General features: G+C 39.8%; 1 protein-coding gene across 2 annotated transcripts in view; it reads right to left on the bottom strand.

Annotated features, from left to right (window-relative positions):
* LOC124607499 (histone deacetylase HDAC1) overlaps positions 1-19,456 on the bottom strand; it is a 161,080-nt gene that overhangs the window by 19,331 nt on the left and 122,293 nt on the right. For both annotated transcript variants that reach the window (XM_047139883.1, XM_047139884.1), the window contains exons 7-8: positions 12,559-12,617; positions 7,407-7,563 (exon numbers count right to left, since the gene is read on the bottom strand). In XM_047139883.1, coding sequence (XP_046995839.1) covers positions 7,407-7,563; positions 12,559-12,617 — 216 coding nt within the window. The remainder of the gene's footprint in view (positions 1-7,406; positions 7,564-12,558; positions 12,618-19,456) is intronic.

The following is a 19,456-nucleotide window of genomic DNA, read 5'->3' as shown; positions in this document are numbered from 1 at the left end:
TACACCCGGCGCTTGGCTGTGAACTGGCATATTTAATGGATGTTTGAAATTAGATTGCAAACAACAGAAAAATGAGAGGAATATGGTTTTTGCATGATTTAAAAGGAAAAAGTAAGAGCTTTACATGAATGTGAGTTTATTTTAGAATACAAAATACAAATGGGTGTTATAATTAATAAAAGAAAACACAAAAATGTCATGGATAAAAAAGTTTTATGTGGTCTCTCTCTTGAGTAATGCCATTATTACTGTATCTAAATTAATATCACTGGATTGTATAACAGCAGGTACCTATCTTTTGTTTTTTAGTTTTAGTGTTTTGAATATTCGTCGCAAACCTTTCCTGTTTTTTATTACAGTTACCACTCCACGAGCTTTATTTTCCCACAACATGTCCAAAAGAGATGGACTGGTGTAGTACCTATCCATATAAATGCAATATCGTTTGCCAAAGTACTGTGAACACAACCTATTTACAAGGCCCTGGATACTATTGCCAACACTGCCTGCAGAACCTGTGTATAAATCACAGTTTAGCATATAACCAGTTGATGAATCGCAGAGAGCATACAATTTTATTGCACATTTATTGGGTTTGTTTTTCATGTATACTCTGAAGCTTGTTCTACCACGAAAGGGACACATTGCCTCATCTATTGTCAGATTCATGCCTGGCCGAAAACTGATTTTGCTTTTATTCACAAAGAAATCAAACAAAGGCCTCACTTTGTGAAGTGGGTCATGCTTTTCTTCATCTCTGCTAATGAACGTAGCATTGTCATTCAAGTGTAACATCGACAATGTAGCGCAAAATCGATCACGTCTCAACAATTTACTCGCAAATCCTGTCTGCGAAAATGGGTCTGTTGACCAATAATCACAGATTTTTCGGCAATTTGACGACGCACGTATGCAAAATAATACTGCGAGACCAGTAAATCTCTTGCAATTTTACTGCAGACCACTTATGCCAAACAGAGTTTATTTTCAGGCTACCATTGCATTTCACTACCATAATAACGTTACCAGCGTACCGAATCGTTTCACTTTTGATGAGCCGAATAAGGTCATCAAAGAAATAACTAAAATATTGAAGCTCCTCAGTGGCATCTGAAAAATGTGATGCTGCGCTGACTACTTCCTGGAAATCTGGTAGTACTGGCTGAACATCTAGTTCCGACCAGTGATCAGTGAGCCACACACGACCAGGTACCACAGATGGTGACTGACGGTCTGTACCATGGTCTACATAGAAAAAAAATAATGCTAAGATTGGTACTAAAAGGTACTAAATGCAAGTGAAGTAATGAACACTACTCACAATACAAAATGCGCTAATGAACTCTTCACTTTATAAACAATCGAGACATATTCATACCCGAATCATCACTTGTACTTTCGTCTGGAGAGTACAAATCCTCTTTGTCAGAATCGTCAATTTCAGATCCTGCATCTCCATAAAGAATATCTAAGATCTCTACCTCCGTCAACTCGCTGCGCGATATTTTCACGGTCGTAAACATCTGTGAATGAACTGCAGGTAACTTCGTCTTTGCAGTGCTCACAACCGCTACCAGGATGAGAGAGCCGATAAGTGCTTGCCTCTTGCGGAAGAAGAATGAAATACATCCACATTAGTTGACGAACTGCTTCGGAGACCCGCTAAACGCGCTTATGGAGCCAAATACAGGCTCGCCCGTACGGTATACGGGCGCCGTCGCCAACGTCAGGGCGGCCACGCCCGTATGGCGTACAGGCACCGTGCTCTAAGTGTTAAAGGGATTCACTCTGCTAAAACACTTTGTAGAATCAAAATTAACCTTTGCAAAACTAAGGACCCTACAACAGTAGAAATATTTGCTGATGAAGTTCACAAAAAAGTTAATACCTGGAATGTAAACACACCCATTGCCAAAGATTGGCAAAAGATCAAGTCACTTCTTACCATTACAGCTGAAACTACTTTTAGAAATTTGAAAGTGAAATACCTGGATGAGTTCTTCAAGCAAGGTGATATCCTGAAACAATTCCTCGATTCTAAATTTCTGCCAAGTTTAAATTGGCACTCAAACCCTTGCAACAATACCTGCAGTAATCTAAACAAAGCAAAAGCAATCATTCAGCACACCATCTGCAACTGAAGAGGGTTACTGGCAATCATTCTTCCTGCAAACTATTCACGATGAATAGAAAGGGGGGGGGGGGGGGGGGGGGGGAAGTGACAATGGAAGACAAAGTACCCTCTGTTACACACTGCAAGGTGGCTTACAAGGTATAGATTTAGATGTAGGTGTGTTTCTATGCTGGAAACCTTGGTCGAGTATACTCAGGTATCAAAAGGGAACTGGACCTGCCTCTAAGAAGACTGCTATGCTTACAGAACAGTCATCATGAATTGTTATCGACTGTGCAGCCTATAATCACATTTGGCCAACATAATCTTAAAAGCAATAGGTGAAATTTCTTAAATGTCAACTTGCCACCAGCTGGACAGCATGCCTCCAAAGGAGCAGCTTCAATGAGCTGTTGTGCTGCTTAAATGTGGGAAATGTCCTCGCAAAGTTGCCATCCGCACAGAACTTGTCAAAATGCTCTGCAACCTTATACTGAAATGTCCGGCTGAGAGTACTGTACCACAAAACAGTCCTTGTGGTGCTGTGAGAGTGTGTACCCTGATCTCAACGTGGGTTTCGAGCTCAGCAAATTACTACTGATATGACCTTCACACTCCATCAAATTTAAGGAAAGTTGTGCAAGCAGAAGATTCAATTGTTCATTGCTTTTATCAACCTACATAAGACAGGACAGGGAGATACCACTGTATACTTCACTAATGAAGGTAGGGTCTCCTCTAAATCTCCTGAAGATGATCATGGCTTTTCACAATGATATAAAGGGTGCTGTGGTATCTGCCAGAAGCACATCTGACGTGTATGTTGTGCAAAGATAAATTTATCAAGGCTGTGTACAAGCCCCTACCTTGTTTGGTATATTCTTCTTGCTACTTCTCAAAGTTGCTTTTGGCAAACCAAACCTGGGTATCCACTTACATACCAGGACTAACAGGAAACATTATAACTTCCCACTACTATGATCCAAGTGCTGTTGTGAGAACTTTCTTGTAAGTAGACTTTTACACACCAAGAGTGCAGCATTCGTAACATATACTCAGAATGACCACCAAAGGCTCACGGACAAATCTGCTACTGTGTGAAAGCTGTTCTCTACATCTGTGAATGTGAAGAAGATTGATTATGGCGTGAGTACACACGGATATGCCTGCCATAAATTGGATAGCTCTTTGTTGAACATAGCCTACAAATTCTGCCACCTTGGCTCAGAAGTGTCAGAGAATCTCTCTCTGGACAATGAAATATTTGTGAGAATTGGCAAAGTGGCAAATACTTTGAGAATCAGCTCTGCACAAGAGTATAACACAACAAAAATATTCATTTATTGAGCATGTACGCTAAGCATCCTCTTGTACGTGCCAAGAGTTAGACATCATACACTAAACAAGAACGTAAGCTTGACAGCTTTCATCTGCAGTGCTTAAAAAATATTCTAGGTAGTACATGGAGGCACCATGTGACAAATGAGACAGGTACAAACACTGCAAAGTTACTAATGTCACTGTAACTCCCACAGAATGTCTGCTTTGGTGGCTTGGAAACTTACACAGTATGGACCACTCCCTTCTTCGCCAATACATACTAAACTCCTGTCTTCACCAACACATACTAATTGATTAGATAGCAGCACGTGCCAAAGGACCACCAGGAAGACCTGCATTGTGTTTCCAAGATTGCACTCAGATTCACATGACCACTTTTAATACCAACTGCAATAAATGGGAAGGGGAGGTGCTCACCAAAGACCACAGCAGATCGAGGAAACTTGTCAAGGATGGCAGCAAGTGTCATGATGGCACCTGGCTATCTGGTTATCTGTGACGTGAGCGAGCAGACCATTTCGGGTTGATATACACTTTCTCAACATATGGGCACCAAGGTCGGCCCTCACATTGCACTTCAGAGACATCATCAAAAGTGCCTGTATGATGCTACTTGAATTTTCTGTTAGGAAGTCTTGGACGATTATAATGATGGTGGTGGTGTTATCTGTATAGAGTCTAAAGAGCAATCCATACAATGGCATCATTCGAAAGTTCCAAACTCAAAAAAAAAGTAAAATATAATCTTCACAGAAAGTGGTGGTATTTTGTGTCCAATAATGTATACTCTTTGTACATTTTGTAGGACTGAAAATATCAGTGAGGCCCAAAGTGTTCTGCCAAACACTACAAGAACTTAGAAATCATTCAAAATAATCAGCACAAAAAGTTGATCCAGAATTTTCTTGATTAATGTTAATGCATAACCACAAACAGATGCTATGTTCAGAAGATTGGAAACTTTTGGGGGAATCTTTTTGAATACCCCTCCCTTACATTCCAGCAACTGCCATAGCCATCTAAATCTCATGAAACCGATCGATTCATAATCAAACACTTAAACCTTCAGTTATGAACAGGCTGAAATCAGAGGAATGAGAAGTCTTCACAGATAGCTTCTGGAATGCATGCAACAAAGTTCCTGAGCTCATATCTGTCCCAGAAAGTGGCAGCCCCATGTTTCTACTGACCCCATATTCATACAAATTAGTCACAGAGTTATTCAAAGACAGCATTAACTCAATAGCATGCAAATACCTCAAGCATAGGTTAGAAGTACAGGATGTCTCAAACAGGACTGAACAGATTTGAAAATTCATACAAATTAATTGATAGTACGTACAGATGTGATTGTAGTGTCAATTTGAAGGGAAATACATCAAGATTTGTGTCGCGTAGTTCACTAGCACCGAATCGGACCATAAGGAGCGCTAGTGGCAGTTGCATTAAAGATGTCTGCCTTCACTGGACCCGAGTGTGCTAGCTGTGTGTTTTGGTTTGAAAAATCGAAGTCAGTGACAACAGTTCAGCATAATTTCCACACCCAGTACGCTAAAGATCTTTCTAGGAGGCCTACAATTTATGAGTGGCATAAATGGTTTGTAGAAACAGGGTTCTATGAGAGAACCATCAACGGAATAGTGTACCTGGATATGTTATAACTATTTTTGATATCACAGATCAATTGATGAGGATCACCAAGAATGAAATGTTTACTTCGTGCAAGACCATGCACCACCCCACTATCTGGCTGAGATCTGGAATTTTCTCAGTGACCGCTTCCAGGTCAATGGACTGGCTGTGATGTGCCATTTGCATGGCCCCCATGTTCCCCAGACCTGATACCACTCATTTTTTTCTTTTTTCTTTTTTATGGGGATCCAACGCGGATAGTGTGTTTGTACCTCCTTGCTGGCTTCTCTACCTGAACTTAGAGCAAGAATGTATGCCACCACAGAGCAAATTACACTTGCATTACTACACTGAGTTTGGGAAGAAATTGACTTCCAATGGGATGTGTGCAGGATAACCAATGAAAGCCACAAACAACATCTTTAGTTTAACATAAAAAAAACTTTGTTTCCCCACAAAATAACACTAAACCCAGCTCTATATCTTCTCTCAATAAATTTATATGGATTTTTAAAACTGGAAAGTCTTTTTTTGAAACATCCTGGAAGCGCTGACAATCTGACCAGTACTGACTTGGGAAATAATGCATATGTTATCAGTGGTCTTGTGAAACAATGCAGAATATGATGCCAGACAGCAGTTCGTACATGAAAAAAATTTCCTGACCACCTTGCTGCAGAAGGACCTGATCTTTTCCCAAGTGTGTCACTAAAGAGACACAAATTAGTGACTATGATGCTTTAACACGAGTAATGTTTACTAAAGGCAAAATTTCACCAAGGAATCTCTGAGAGCATTTCTGTTTGGTCAAAGTGACTGACAGTCACTATAAACTTACCTAAAAGATGAACTGAGAACATTTTCTTTCTCTCAGCCCATATTTATTGAGAATCTCTTTTATAATTAATAGTTAAGACATGACTTGGAAAGTTGGAGAAGGAACTGGCAGAAATAAAGCTGTTAGGGTGGGTTGCAAGTCTTGCTTGGATAACTCAGCTACTAGACTACTTGCCTCTGAAACGCAATGATCAAAGGTTCAAGTAATGGTCCTGCATATTGTTTTAATCTAGCACACAATTTCAAAGCAATAAACACACCACTGCAGAATGAAAATTCACTGAGGATCTTAAATAATGTTCTCATTATGCATAAAAGATTTACCAGAGATGTTCAACAGCACTATCAGATGGTTCACTGACAATTCTGTCGTCTATGGAAGAATATCATCTGACAACCATAAGAAATGGAGAAGGCCTTTGACAAAATTTCCGTTCTCTGTAATGAACAGCAGCTCTCTTGAAATGTGGATAACCCGATAGTGGCAGTATTTGATTTGCAGGACTAGTAGTGAATACCTTTAACACATCACATATGTAAATATCCTGGGCACATTCAGAGGGATACACATAGCTCTAAAGTTCTGAAAATAAATGGGCTCAAAGATACAAAAATTAAAATCAATGTCTAGCCAAGTTTATAATTGCAGACAGTGTGGAACTATTACAAGAAACGGTTGAAGAGCATTCACTGCTGTGCTCCATAAGCACTTTAGTCATCATCAGCTGTGAAGTTTTATAGAAGAATTAATGTGCAATGAATTCACCTAGGTTTCTAAGTGCAATTACATGTGGTGTTGGGCATTCTTCCCTTTGAGCATCAGTCTTCTTTCCTGAAGGAAGCACAGTGACTGGAGATCAGTTGTGTGTATGCTTGAATATTTCGTCCTAATTTTTCTGTTTTTATGCATGAGAAGCAGTCAGAAGGGAAACCTGTGAGTGATCTGGTTCCACAATAACAATGCCTCCGTTCACATGATATCTAAAACATAAGCCTTTCTTGTGGATCCAAAATCAATGTATATTTGCACCCACATTATAGCCTTGAAATTGCATGTGGGCACAATTCTGAACCTCAGATGAAGCTATATCTGCAAATGAAGTGTTTCTGAACACTGTGCAAATGCATCAATTTAACCCTTTAACTGCTCTGGATGTGTTAAGGCACGCACCTTTGTACCTGTCCCTGTGTGCTCTGAACGTGTTTACACACGCCACCAGTCCTTCTACCTGGTACTCTAAACGTGTTTACGCGTAGACACGTTCAGAGTACCAGGTAGAACAACTAGTGGCGTGTGTAAACACGTTCAGTACACAGGGACAGGTACAAAGGTGCGCGTGTTAACATGTCCAGAGCAGTTAAAGGGCTAAAACTTACCTACAGTAAATAATAACACAAGATGCAGTTATATCACAAATTGAACAAATAATTACAAGATTTTGGCAGTAATGAATGTCTACAATTATTAATTAAGAACAAAAACCTCTGATCTCTCCTTCCTCCCTCTCCTTCTTCCTCAGAATCACTATACTCATTGTCAGGAGCTATCCTCTTATCCAGAGCAGCCTGTGTTAACCTTTCATCAGGATTCGCTTTTTCTTCATCCTCATCAGAATCATTTACTGCGTCTTCTGGTATTGCTGCAAAGACATTTAAAAAGCAAGTAAAATTTTGCTTATCTATATTATTGGAAAATTTAACTTTCTTTGGATGTTATATTTATGTACCACTAAGAACTACAAATAAAACATTATTTATTCGCTACTGACTTTGAAGGAAACAGTCATCATGCAACATGAAATTGCTATTGCAGCACTGTAGTATCCAGATAGCAGCAGCACAAAATGTACTGAAAAACTAGACATGTTCCACATATTTCCATCAAAATTTTATTTCAGATGCAAACTAAATGGGATGTATGAAACAATCATCATTCATCATTCATAGGGTAGTGAAAAGTACTAAAGAGGACTGTACAGCAAAAATCATAGCATTACCAAATCAATAATCTCGAAAGCTGGCTGATATTTTCAAATTACATGAGCCAGAACAGAAAATATCTTATTGTCTAACTGACCAAAATTTTACCTTCTGGAAAATGAGAGTTAAGCAGTTCAACAGGTTTCCACCCATGGAACATAAACTTATTATTGTTATATGTTACTGTTAGGAGTCTGTTCTATTGGATGCTAAGTTCATCCGGTTATTAATATGTATTTCATCAATATATGTTTTAGGAAATACCCATGAAAATCAGTTTAATTTTCATCTAAATCATTGAGGAACATTATGGCTCAAGCTGTCACCCTAACACACATGGTACTCAAAAGATTGTAAGTATGATTCCTCTTTTGACTCCAGTGTATCAAAATAATCCTAATTTTATAATCATTTTCCTTACTAAAGGAACATGTGAATTTGTTAGTCCTCTATTTATTTATTCCCAGTTATTCCTTCTGGAGACAATCAAGGGCTTTGAATACAGTTATTTAGTTCATACCATTGCTTACAAAATGAATGTGACGTCATTATCTAATCCACACACAAAAGATTAGCACTTTGGGGATGAAATCTGTAAAAAAAAATACTGATTTGAACGGACTACCGAGAAGTCTGCCACCCAAAATTTTTAAGTACACACTTTCTTGATGGTTCCTCTCATCCCTGTAAGTGTTGTAATTCCCACTCACCTCAGCTTCTACGTAGGTGATATAGTTCAAGTATTACTAAATTGGGAGGGGAGGTTGGCACATTGGAGAAACATATACTTTGTCTTTTTGGTGGGTCTCTGCAGCGACATGTTTTTCGCTTGTGATCTCAGCTGAATCAGCATGGCAAGGTGGTGTCTGACCAACACTAAAATTGCTAGAGTTTTTGGGATTTTATAAATAGCAACACTTGATTTCTTGGAAAATGATGCAGATGAGTCCGAGGACAATGAGCACAAATTATTCAGTATTTTTATTCACATTTCAGTTGAGAGTATTTTCAGTAGGTAATTACAAAATGATATTATTTTCAAATATGACTGTAGTAGAATCAAGGCACACAAGAGACAAACATCACTGTTAGTCGTCTAGATATTAAACCCGATGAGTGGGATTGCAGAAAACCAAGGTCAATCATGTATTTTCAGGACAATCTGGACAGTACAATATATGTTTAGATGAATGCAGTGAATCTATAAATATTTTTGTGTACTTTCTGACAGATTCTTTCATTTAACAAACAAAGCAATACCATTACGCGAAAAAGGGAACAATAAAGTACTGGATAACTACAGGGGCATCTCTCTATTTAACAAAGGGTACAAGGTTTTGTAGAGAATCTTGCTGAGCAGAGTTGAAGAACAACTGGGGACAACAATAGGAGAGCACCAGAGTGGCTTTAAAAAAAGGACGAACTGTACAGAACAGATATTCACAATAAAAAGGATAACAGAACATAGACATGGGAAAGGAAGATAGAGGACTGGTTGCTACAACACAAGCAATAATAAAGGAAACATTAAACGACACTACTGCCAGGATCAGGCTTCGAAATACAAACAGGAGTGTGACAAGGGGATGGGCTGTCACCAATTTTATTTAACCTGGTTTTGGACGAAATAGTGAGGCAGGTGTATAAATAGGGTACATGGTTAAACATAATGCAACAGTGGACTGCCTGGCATTCGCAGATGACATGGCACTTTTAAATGAGACAGAAGAAGAAGTGAATACAGCACTAAAAAATCTAGCCAAAACACCAGAGAAGGTTGGACTGAAGATTGCACATAAGAAGACCAAGACACTAAACACTGAGTCTGACTGGAAGATAAATGGCCAAGTGGTTGAGAAAGCCAACAGTTTTCGTTATTTGGGGGAGAAAATAACTGGTGGCATACAGGGAAACAGTAGCACAGTAGACAGGGCACAGCTTTTGCAGAAGCTTTGGTATGCATTGAATATAACATATGGCAAGAAAAATCTTGTCACGGAATGCCAAATTGTGACACTACAAAGCAACTGTAAGAAATGCTGCTCTGTATGCATCAGATACAATCACACTCAGCAAATGAGCTTGTATACAGTTAGAGAACGAGGAGTGGAAAATTTTGAGACATATGGGGCACCAAAAAACATGGGGATATCTGGATACACGTAACACGACAGGAACTGTATGTAAATACTGAACCCATATTGAGCGAGAAATGGAAGAGGAAGTTACAAGTTTTTGGGCACATCATGAGTATAGATGAGGAGAGGTTGGCTAAGATGATACAGAATGCTACATGTCATACAGGAAACAACTGGGTGAAGGAAGTCAGAGATGACTGGAAGGCTGTAGGAATAAAACAAAGGACTCTGTAGCCCAGATCACGTAAGAAACAGATTGACTGTCCTTATGGCGGAACAGGCAACCATAAAAATAGTTTTCCCGTCGGTCAACAGATGTCGCAGGCGACGCTACAATGCTAACTGACCTGTCCATGTCGCGGAAATGGCAACGCTGTATCTTCGGTGACTTGAATGACACTGATTTGCGTTCGGCTAGAGCGCTGCGCGCGAAATGCATTCGTCACACAGCTGACTGTAGACCATGATCGGCTTTGGTTTTCCCGAGTTTTCAATCGAAGAATGTAGATTAGCTCCTGTAATTTACAAACCAAGTTTATTTCTACTGTAGGGATACTTCTTACAATCATATGCGAAATGAAAAGTAATTCACAATCTGCTTTCGCGCAGACATGTTACTATAAGCAGTGTTGTTTTCGAGTGAAAGCTGTGTGAGGATTATTTGCGCACAGATAAAAAAAAATTAAAATAGGGAGCGTCTATAGTTTGCATGCTATGCTCGTTCTCTTCTATCCTCCTCCCTTCATTCCAGTATAAACGTTTGTTCACATGTATAAACGAATGGAACTGAACATTGGCGAATTATCTATGAATACTCATTTGCAGCAGTGTAAACGAGGTTTTACACTCATCCACTTCGTTCGCTCTAGTATATACCAGGATTTAGAGGGACCAATGACCTAGCAGTTAGATGACAGCTATTATTCATTTATTTCACTGTTGCGATCTCAGTTCTAGAGCCATTTTCAAGTACCAAGGGAAAGGTCTTGTAAGGTAATGCTTCTTAAATTGTTTACCAAATGCTACCACACTATGATTTGTGTTTTGTTATCCATATCTTATATTGGTTTCAGTTTTCACATTGCACACAAAATTGCCTCTACAGCCAAAATTACGATAGTGAAGTGAATAAACAGTTTAAAAAAAGTCCAAATCGCAGCAAAGATTTCATTTAAAAATTATATGATATGCTTCTTGTACAGGAAGGGCTGCCTCGTTATATCAGAATATAAGATCGACAAAATTTAGATAGGATCGAATGCTTAGGGATCTTTATTAATTCTTACTCGTAACTAATTTATAGATTTACCTGAATTTAAAATCCACTCGCATAATCTTTCTTTATTTTGGACGGGAATCTGAACATTTTCAGTCCAGGATTTGTTCGTCTACTCCTTCCACAGTTGATACACTTGCAGGCCCTCGGCATGACGACTCGATCCACTACCACCGGTATGTCAGAAACAGCTGTACTTCACAGACGCCAAATAGTGGAAAGCTGCACGCGTTCGGCCGATGTTGCCACATATTTCACAGAACGGAGTGCCATCTAGTGGTTGATTCCACAAGTAAGGGTGTGACGCTGCTGCCGCCTGGTGGCCGTTCCCTGACAAGGGTTGCCTACTAGACCAAGCGATTGGGCAATCTGTTTCTTACGTGATCTGGGTCTGTAGGCAGTAGTACAGGACAGGGAGAATTATAAAGGGTCGGTGGATGGTCACAGGTGGCCGGACACCAAAGGCAAAGTTGTCTTAACAGAAGAAGAAAGGAAGAGAAGAGCTGAGAGAATGAAGAGGTACTGGGAAGAAAGAAGGCATGCAAAACAAGCCACATGTGATCCTGAAGGGTCTTAATAAAGCAGAAGAAGAAAGCAGGAATGTAAACTATATGCCGAAGTTAGGGGATAATAATTCCCTTTCTTTTATTGTACACTATGAAAGTGACAGAGTAACACTCACTGAAACTGGAAAGTTTCTAGCAATTACAGTTCACATATGTATCAGTCAGAAGATAGGTCTCACAAATTTCTGTTGTGTGATGCCTTTCTGCCCAAAATTTACAACCTAAAAGTTAGACCTCTCTGGAAACTATGAGTGCAAATTTCCACTGCACACATTTTTAATGTCATCACTGCAAATTAAGGCATTCGTAAATTGTATGTCCATTATTTCAAACAATATATACCCATATGTTACTGGAGTCAAGCATAGGTTCCTCGTTTTGTCAGTGTTGTTCTACTTGGATGATGACAATAATGAGACTTACAAGTACAACAAAGAAAATTGTTGTTTACTGTGAGTGAATGGTCATCAGTACTCCATAATAAACATTTCTTTTTAAGTATCTTTTTCTCAGATTAATAAATATAATCTTTAGCTGTCAATTTCATATCCCAGCTCTTTGCCTTCGACTCTTCACATCACATACTTGCTTTTTCAATCTTAACACAGCGAAACAAGAGCAGGAAAAGAAACATTTTACACCATGAAATTAACCTGAAATATATTTTCTGCTTACCCTGCACCTGTACACCTGGAGCATGTGGTAACATCCTTAAATTCTCAAATAACCTCGTCCTGAAATAAAAAATAAAATTAACTCATATCATTGCTCACTGTTGGTTTTGCTTGCAATTGTTATAAACAAAATATTTGATAATAACATAAAAATCTGAAGTCTCAAAGCAACACATTTGCTGATCAAATTACATAGCAGTTCTTGATAAATGAATAAAGTATCTTTACAAGATAAGGAGGAAAATGAAGGCCCGTTAACACAAAGCAAAAGCTCATGTGCTCAGTTCTCAAAAGAAAATGGATAAAAAAACTCAATGAAGCCAATCATCATATACATAACACAACCCATTAGTGCCACAATTCCAAACAAAAGCATGCACAATGAGCTACTATGAACAATCTTCATATTCAATACAATAAAGGACAGTGTAGATATCAGGTGTAGAATTTTACAACACTCCCCCTCCCATTCCCTAAATGTGTCATCAGGCATGCACTACACACAGGAAGTGGATAATAGGGTAGTGGCCTAAACCAGACATTAATAGCAATGAAATTCTAAACTCTGATTGGAACATATGTCGGAAAGACAGGTTGAATGCTACCGGTGGAGGCATGTTTATAGTCATAAAAATACAATAATATCTAGTGAGATTAGTATAAATAATAAATAATTTGGGTGAAGACAAGTGTTAAAAGACAGATCAAACCAGGTCATCAGACACTTTTATAGACTCCTTGCCTCGGAAGCGGTAGTGGCAGAGCAGCTGAGGAGAAATTTGGAAAATGTTTTGTAAATTTCCTGGTCATACTGTTGTATTTATTGAGAGATTTCAACTTATCAGCTGTTGACTGGGAGACTCAAGTGATTAGGGCAGACAGTCGGGACAGAGAATCTAGTGAAACTATTCTAAATGCCTTATCTGAAAATTACCATAAGCAGTTTATCAAGTACCCAACTCGTGAAGGTAAATTCTTAGTTCTGCTGGTGACAAACAGACCCTACCCAACTTGTGAAGGTAAATTCTTAGTTCTGCTGGTGACAAACAGACCCAAACTTTCTGACTCCGTTAACATACAACAGGGAACAAGTGATCATAAGGCTGTTGCAGCATTGATGGATAAGGATGTAAATGTGAATACAAACAAAGGTAGGAAGACCTTTCTCCTTAGCAAGTGTGACAAGAACAGATTTCAGATTACCTGAGTGGTCAGCATGAAAATTTCTTTTGCAACGCTAACAATGTTGAGTATCAATGACAATGACAAGTTCTAAGAGCACTGAACAATACGCTTTAAACAGGTATGAGTAGAGCAAAGTAGTGAGGGATGGAGAAGACTGCCATGGTTTTGCAGTCATGGTAGAAACTTGCTGAAAACAAAGACAGTTTCACTGCAAATTTAAATTCAGACAGACAGACAAAAATGAAACAAAGCCAAAATTAGAAAAAGGAGGGCTGTGCGTGAAATGTTCAACAAGTTCAAAAGTAAAATTCTATTTATTAACTTAACAAAAAATCCTAAGTGTTTGTCTTTAGTTAAATCAGTAAAGAGATTGAAGCCCTCTGACCAGACACTCTGTGACCATAATGGACTGAAATGGAGGATGCCACAGAAAAAGCCTAAATACTAAACTTTTTTCTTCCAAAATTGTTTCGCATATGACAGAAAAAAAAACAATCCTTCAACAGAGGAAAGAACACAAAATACAATGGCTACCGGCGTGATTTTACATCGAATCTACAGAACAACTTATCCCTTTCTAGCAGCTGTGTACCATATGTCTCTGGCAGAGCTAAGTGTCCCTGATGATTGGAAAAGAGCCCAAGTCATTCCAGACACAAAAGAATTAAAGAAGCTGCCAGTGGAATTCATTTATATCATTGGGGGAAGGTGAAAATTTGTCCTGGTCCAGGATTCAAACCCAGGTCTCTTGCTTACCGGGCAGATGCGCTGACCACTACACCACCCAGACAGAGCAGATGCACACCAACCTCGAACACTTACGGAATCGACAAGATGCCGTGAGCAATGAGGCTAATGAGCAGGTCCATTACATCGCTAGTGTGTGGTATAAGTTGAGAATGTGTGTTTGAGGGGAAGCATGCTAGGAAAGTCCGTGTGGTTGTGGTGACCACTGTGTCCACATGGCACACTGGTCAGTACATGTGCCTAGTAAGCAGGACACCCGGGTTCAAAACCCAGTTCGACACAAACTTTTGACTTAGCTCTGATATAAAGCAGTGTCCACTTGCAGCTAATGCTTTTAATTTCTTTCTGTCTTGATTCGTAGTGCCTGCAGGATCAAAATGGTTTCTATGTCCGAAAGAACAAACACCACATATACAAATCATTCCTGTTTTGTAAAAGGTTCATTGCACAGATGCACAAAACTATAGCCTACATCTAACATAGGTCTGTTGTAGAATTTTGGAACATCTATTATGCTCACATATTATGACATATCTGGAAACTGAATATCTCCTCTGTGGCAATCAACATAGGTTCCGAAAACAATGATAATGGAAACCCAGCTCACTCTGTTCATCCATGTGACCTATAAATCAGTAGGTAACGGTGTCCAGATAGATGCTGTATTTCTTCAATACAGTTCCACACTGCCACCTAATGGACAAAATACATGTGTATGGAATATCAGACCAACTGCATGACTGGATTGAACAGTTTCTAGCAACAGAACACAGCACGTCACTCTCAGCAGAGAGAAGTCTTCATATGTAAAACTAACTTCAGTTGTACCCCAAGGAAGTATTATAGGCCAATAACTTTTCACAATATACATAAATGACAGTACACAATACAAGAAGTTCGTGGGACTTTTCACGAATGACACTGTTGTACACAGGTAAGTCGGATTGCTAGAAAATTGTAACAAAATGCAGGAAGACCTACAGAGGATCAACACTTGGTGCAGTGTGTGACAACTGACTCTCCTATATAGACAAATGTAATTAATTGTGTATACTTAGATGTAAACACCTACTACTAAATGATTACATAACTGCGAAACAATAACGAGAAGGTGTTACCTCCATAAAATATATGTGAGTATGCATACAACGTGGTTTAAAGTGGAATGACCATATACAACTAACACAGGAAAGGCAGATGCCAGTTACACTATGTGATCAAAAGTATTTGGACACCTGACTGAAAATGACTTACAAGCTCAAGGCACCCTCCATTGGTAACGCTGGAATTCAATATGGTGTTGGCCCACCCTTAGCCTTGATGACAGCTTCCACTCTCACAGGCATACGTTCAATCAGGTGTTGGAAGGTTTCTTGGGGAATGGCAGCCCATTATTCATGGAGTGCTGCACTGAGGAGAGGTACCGATGTCAGTCGGTGAGACCTGGCACAAAGTCGGCATTCCAAAACATCCCAAAGGTGTTCTATAGGATTCAGCTCAGGACTCTGTGCAGGCCACTCCATTACAGGGATGTTACTGTCGTGTAACCATCTTGCCACAGGCCGTGCATTATGAACAGGTGCTTGATCGTGTTGAAAGATGGAGTCGCCATCACTGAATTGCTCTCCCACTGCGGGAAGCAAGAAGGTGCTTAAAACGTCAATGTAGGCCTGTGCTGTGATGGTGCCAAACAAAACAACAAGGGATGCAACTCCCCTCCATGAAAAACACGACCACACCATGACACCACCGCCTCCGATTTTTACGTTGGCACTGCACATGCTGGCAGATGACGTTCAACGGGCATTCACCATACCCACACACTGCCATTTGGTCGCCACATTGTTTACTGTGATTCATCACTCCACACAATGTTTTTCCACTGTTCAGTCGTCCGATGTTTACGCTCCTTACAACAAGCAAGGCATATCGTCTGGCATTTACTGGCATGATGTGTGGCTTATGAACAGCTGCTCGACCATTAAATATGAAATCCAAGTTTCCTCGACTCCTGCCTAACTGTCATAGTACGTGCAGTGGATCCTGATGCAGTTTGGAATTCGTATGTGATGGTCTGGATAGATGTCTGCCTATTACACATTACGACTCTCTTCAACTGGCGGCAGTCTCTGTCAGTCAACAGAAGAGGTCCCTTCGTGTTTCCACTTCAGTATCACATCAGAAACAGTGGGTCTAGGGATGTTTAGGAGTGTGGAAATCTTGCATACAGACGTATGACACAAGTGACACACAATCACCTGACCACATTTGAAGTCCGTGAATTCCGCGGAGCGTCCCCTTTCTGCTCTCTCATGATGTCTAATGACTACTTAGGTTACTTATATGGAGTACCTGGCTGAAGGTGGCAGCACAATTCACCTAATATGAAAAACATTTTTGGTGGTGTCCGGACAGTTTTGATCACATAGTGTAGATTCGTCGGAAGAGTCCTCAGGAACTTTATCTAGTCCGTCAACAGCAGAGGCAGCTTAAAAAACCATCATTCGACCAATACTTTAGTACTGTTCATCAGTATGGGATCTGTAGGCTTTATAGAAGAAGTAGAAATAATCCAAAGAAAAACATGATCATTCAGCAAGCAACTCTAGTGGCAGACACTGCAAGAGAGGCATTCTGCATTAAGGTGCAGTTTATTGTTCAAGTTCCAAGGTTGTACATTCGTAGAAGAGTCAACAAATACGTTCTAAGGCGAAAAAAGAAAATGATATACTGTGTCACAATTATCAGAATGGGACAGAAATGCGCATCTACAGACAAACAAATGATTACAATTTCAGAAAAATTGGATGATTTAGTAAGGAGAAAGGGTTTCACGAATTGAATAACTCAATAATGCACTGGTCCACCTTTAGCCCTTATGCAAGCAGTTATTCGGCTTGACATTAATTGACACAGTTGTTGGATGTCTTCCTGATGGATATTGTGCCAGATTCTGTCCAATCAGCATGTTACAACAAAAAAATCCTGAAATGATTGGAGGGCTCTGCCCCTAATACTCCAAATGCTCCGCAATGGGTATAGATCTGGCGATCTGAAAGGTAAGCCCAGCATGGCTTGCCATGGTCAGTAAAGCAGAGTGGTTCTGCTATGAAAATAAATGGCGCCCAAGATCATTACTGCTGGTTATCGGACCATATGGTGGGCGACAGTCAGGCTGATAACCCAATGCTGTCCGAGGCGTCTCCAGCCACGTCTTTGGCCTGGAATCTCACTGACTGGAGTAAAATTGTCTTCAGTGATGAGTCCTGCTTACTAGAGAATCTCCCCATTGCAGCCCCCTCAAATTTAGTGGTAAGAGGGCCCAGTGGACTGCCAGTCAAAAACTGAACACCGATCAAGCACAAAAACAGGAAAAAAAGCAAAATAGAAACACTGAATGATCCAAGAACAAGAAATGGAAAATACAGCAGCTGGGAAGAGAAATGGCATTGTAGTTAAGTGGTTACGGTGTTGAACTGCCAAAGAGGTGAGCCATGTTCAAACCTCCCTCGTGCCTACTTTTTTTCCCACTTTATTCAAAATTGTGTCTATGTCATGGCATAATACCCGTTTACAACAGCGAGGTATAAGATAGGGACCTATAATGAAAGATGATTCTGTACAACTCCATTAGCAGCCGAAAGGAAGTGGCTTTTGAATGGAAACCTCAAATGTTTGATGACAAGGTGACAAGTCAACTGAATCCTCCAGTGTCTTGTGTGATATACAGGGCATTAATGACAATATGTGTCATATGACAGGAATCTCTCATTGATGAACTTAATTTGTATGACTGGTAAGAGAATGATATATGCCTCCTTGCCCGATATTGGTGTTTGTGTGAGTGTGAATTTGATTACTTCCAAGGAAATGATGGAAACATAATAGTTTGTCACATAATCTGCAACAAATGGATGCAACAGTTTCACAATCACTCAAATTCTCTGTGCTCTGCCAAAACACATTTTCAATGTTTTTGAAGTTGTGTTCTGTTTTGGAAGCCTTGACTCGAATTTTTTGTTGTAACATAGTTCACACCCCTTTACTTGTTGTTTTCATTTCTGTGAGACGTCCTATGTGGTATATCACCTGCTCTGACTATTCATCACATTTACTTGTGACAGAAAGGTATTCTTACCATGACTCATATTCCATAACCAACCTATAATATGACAACTGCCAAGACTACAGAAAAAGAACAAACATTTCAATGAGCAGGCGGACAGTTCATAATGTTCTGGAAAAAAAGTAATAATAATAATAATAATAATAATAATAATAATAATAATAACAATAATAATAAAAATAATTATGACAACAACAACAATAATAATAATAATAATAATAACACAAGGGAGTTTTGAAAACAGCTTGCCCACTTGGGAGTCCAACACCATGAAACCTTACCCATGATGACGATGCTGTTTCAGGCAGCTCTTTATAGCACTTCTTGTTCTTGGATCGTTTATCACAATTCAGTACTCCTTCTTCCTGTTTTCATGCTTTATTTGTGTCCAGTTTTTGATGGGCTATCCACTGGGCAATCTTGCCACTAAATCTGAGGAGGGTGTGCTGGGGAGTTTCCCCTGTTAGAAATGAGCCCCATGACCAGTGAAGACATGTCTGGAGATGCTGAGGACAGCAGTGGGATACCAACCTGACCGCCGGCCATGGTGGCCAAGCGGTTCTAGGTGCTACAGTCTGGAACCGCGCGACCGCTATGGTCGCAGGTTCGAATCCTGCCTCGGGCATAGATGTGTGTGATGTCCTTAGGTTAGTTAGGTATAAGTAGCTCTAAGTTCTAGGGGACTGATGACCTTAGAAGTTAAGTCCCATAGTGCTCAGAGCCATTTGAACCATTTTTTTGTTACCAAATACAGGGCCTGACAACCAGGAGTGAAAGTCTGGAGTGACATTTCTTTACACGTCATGGCCCCTTTGGTTGTCGTTCGCAGCACCCTTATAGC

The sequence above is a fragment of the Schistocerca americana genome, chromosome 3, assembly GCF_021461395.2.
Source record: "Schistocerca americana isolate TAMUIC-IGC-003095 chromosome 3, iqSchAmer2.1, whole genome shotgun sequence".
In the NCBI taxonomy this organism is placed as follows: Eukaryota; Metazoa; Arthropoda; class Insecta; order Orthoptera; family Acrididae; genus Schistocerca; species Schistocerca americana.
The sequence above is the reverse complement of the archived record's forward strand: the minus strand, read 5'-3'. Positions and strand labels throughout refer to the sequence as shown.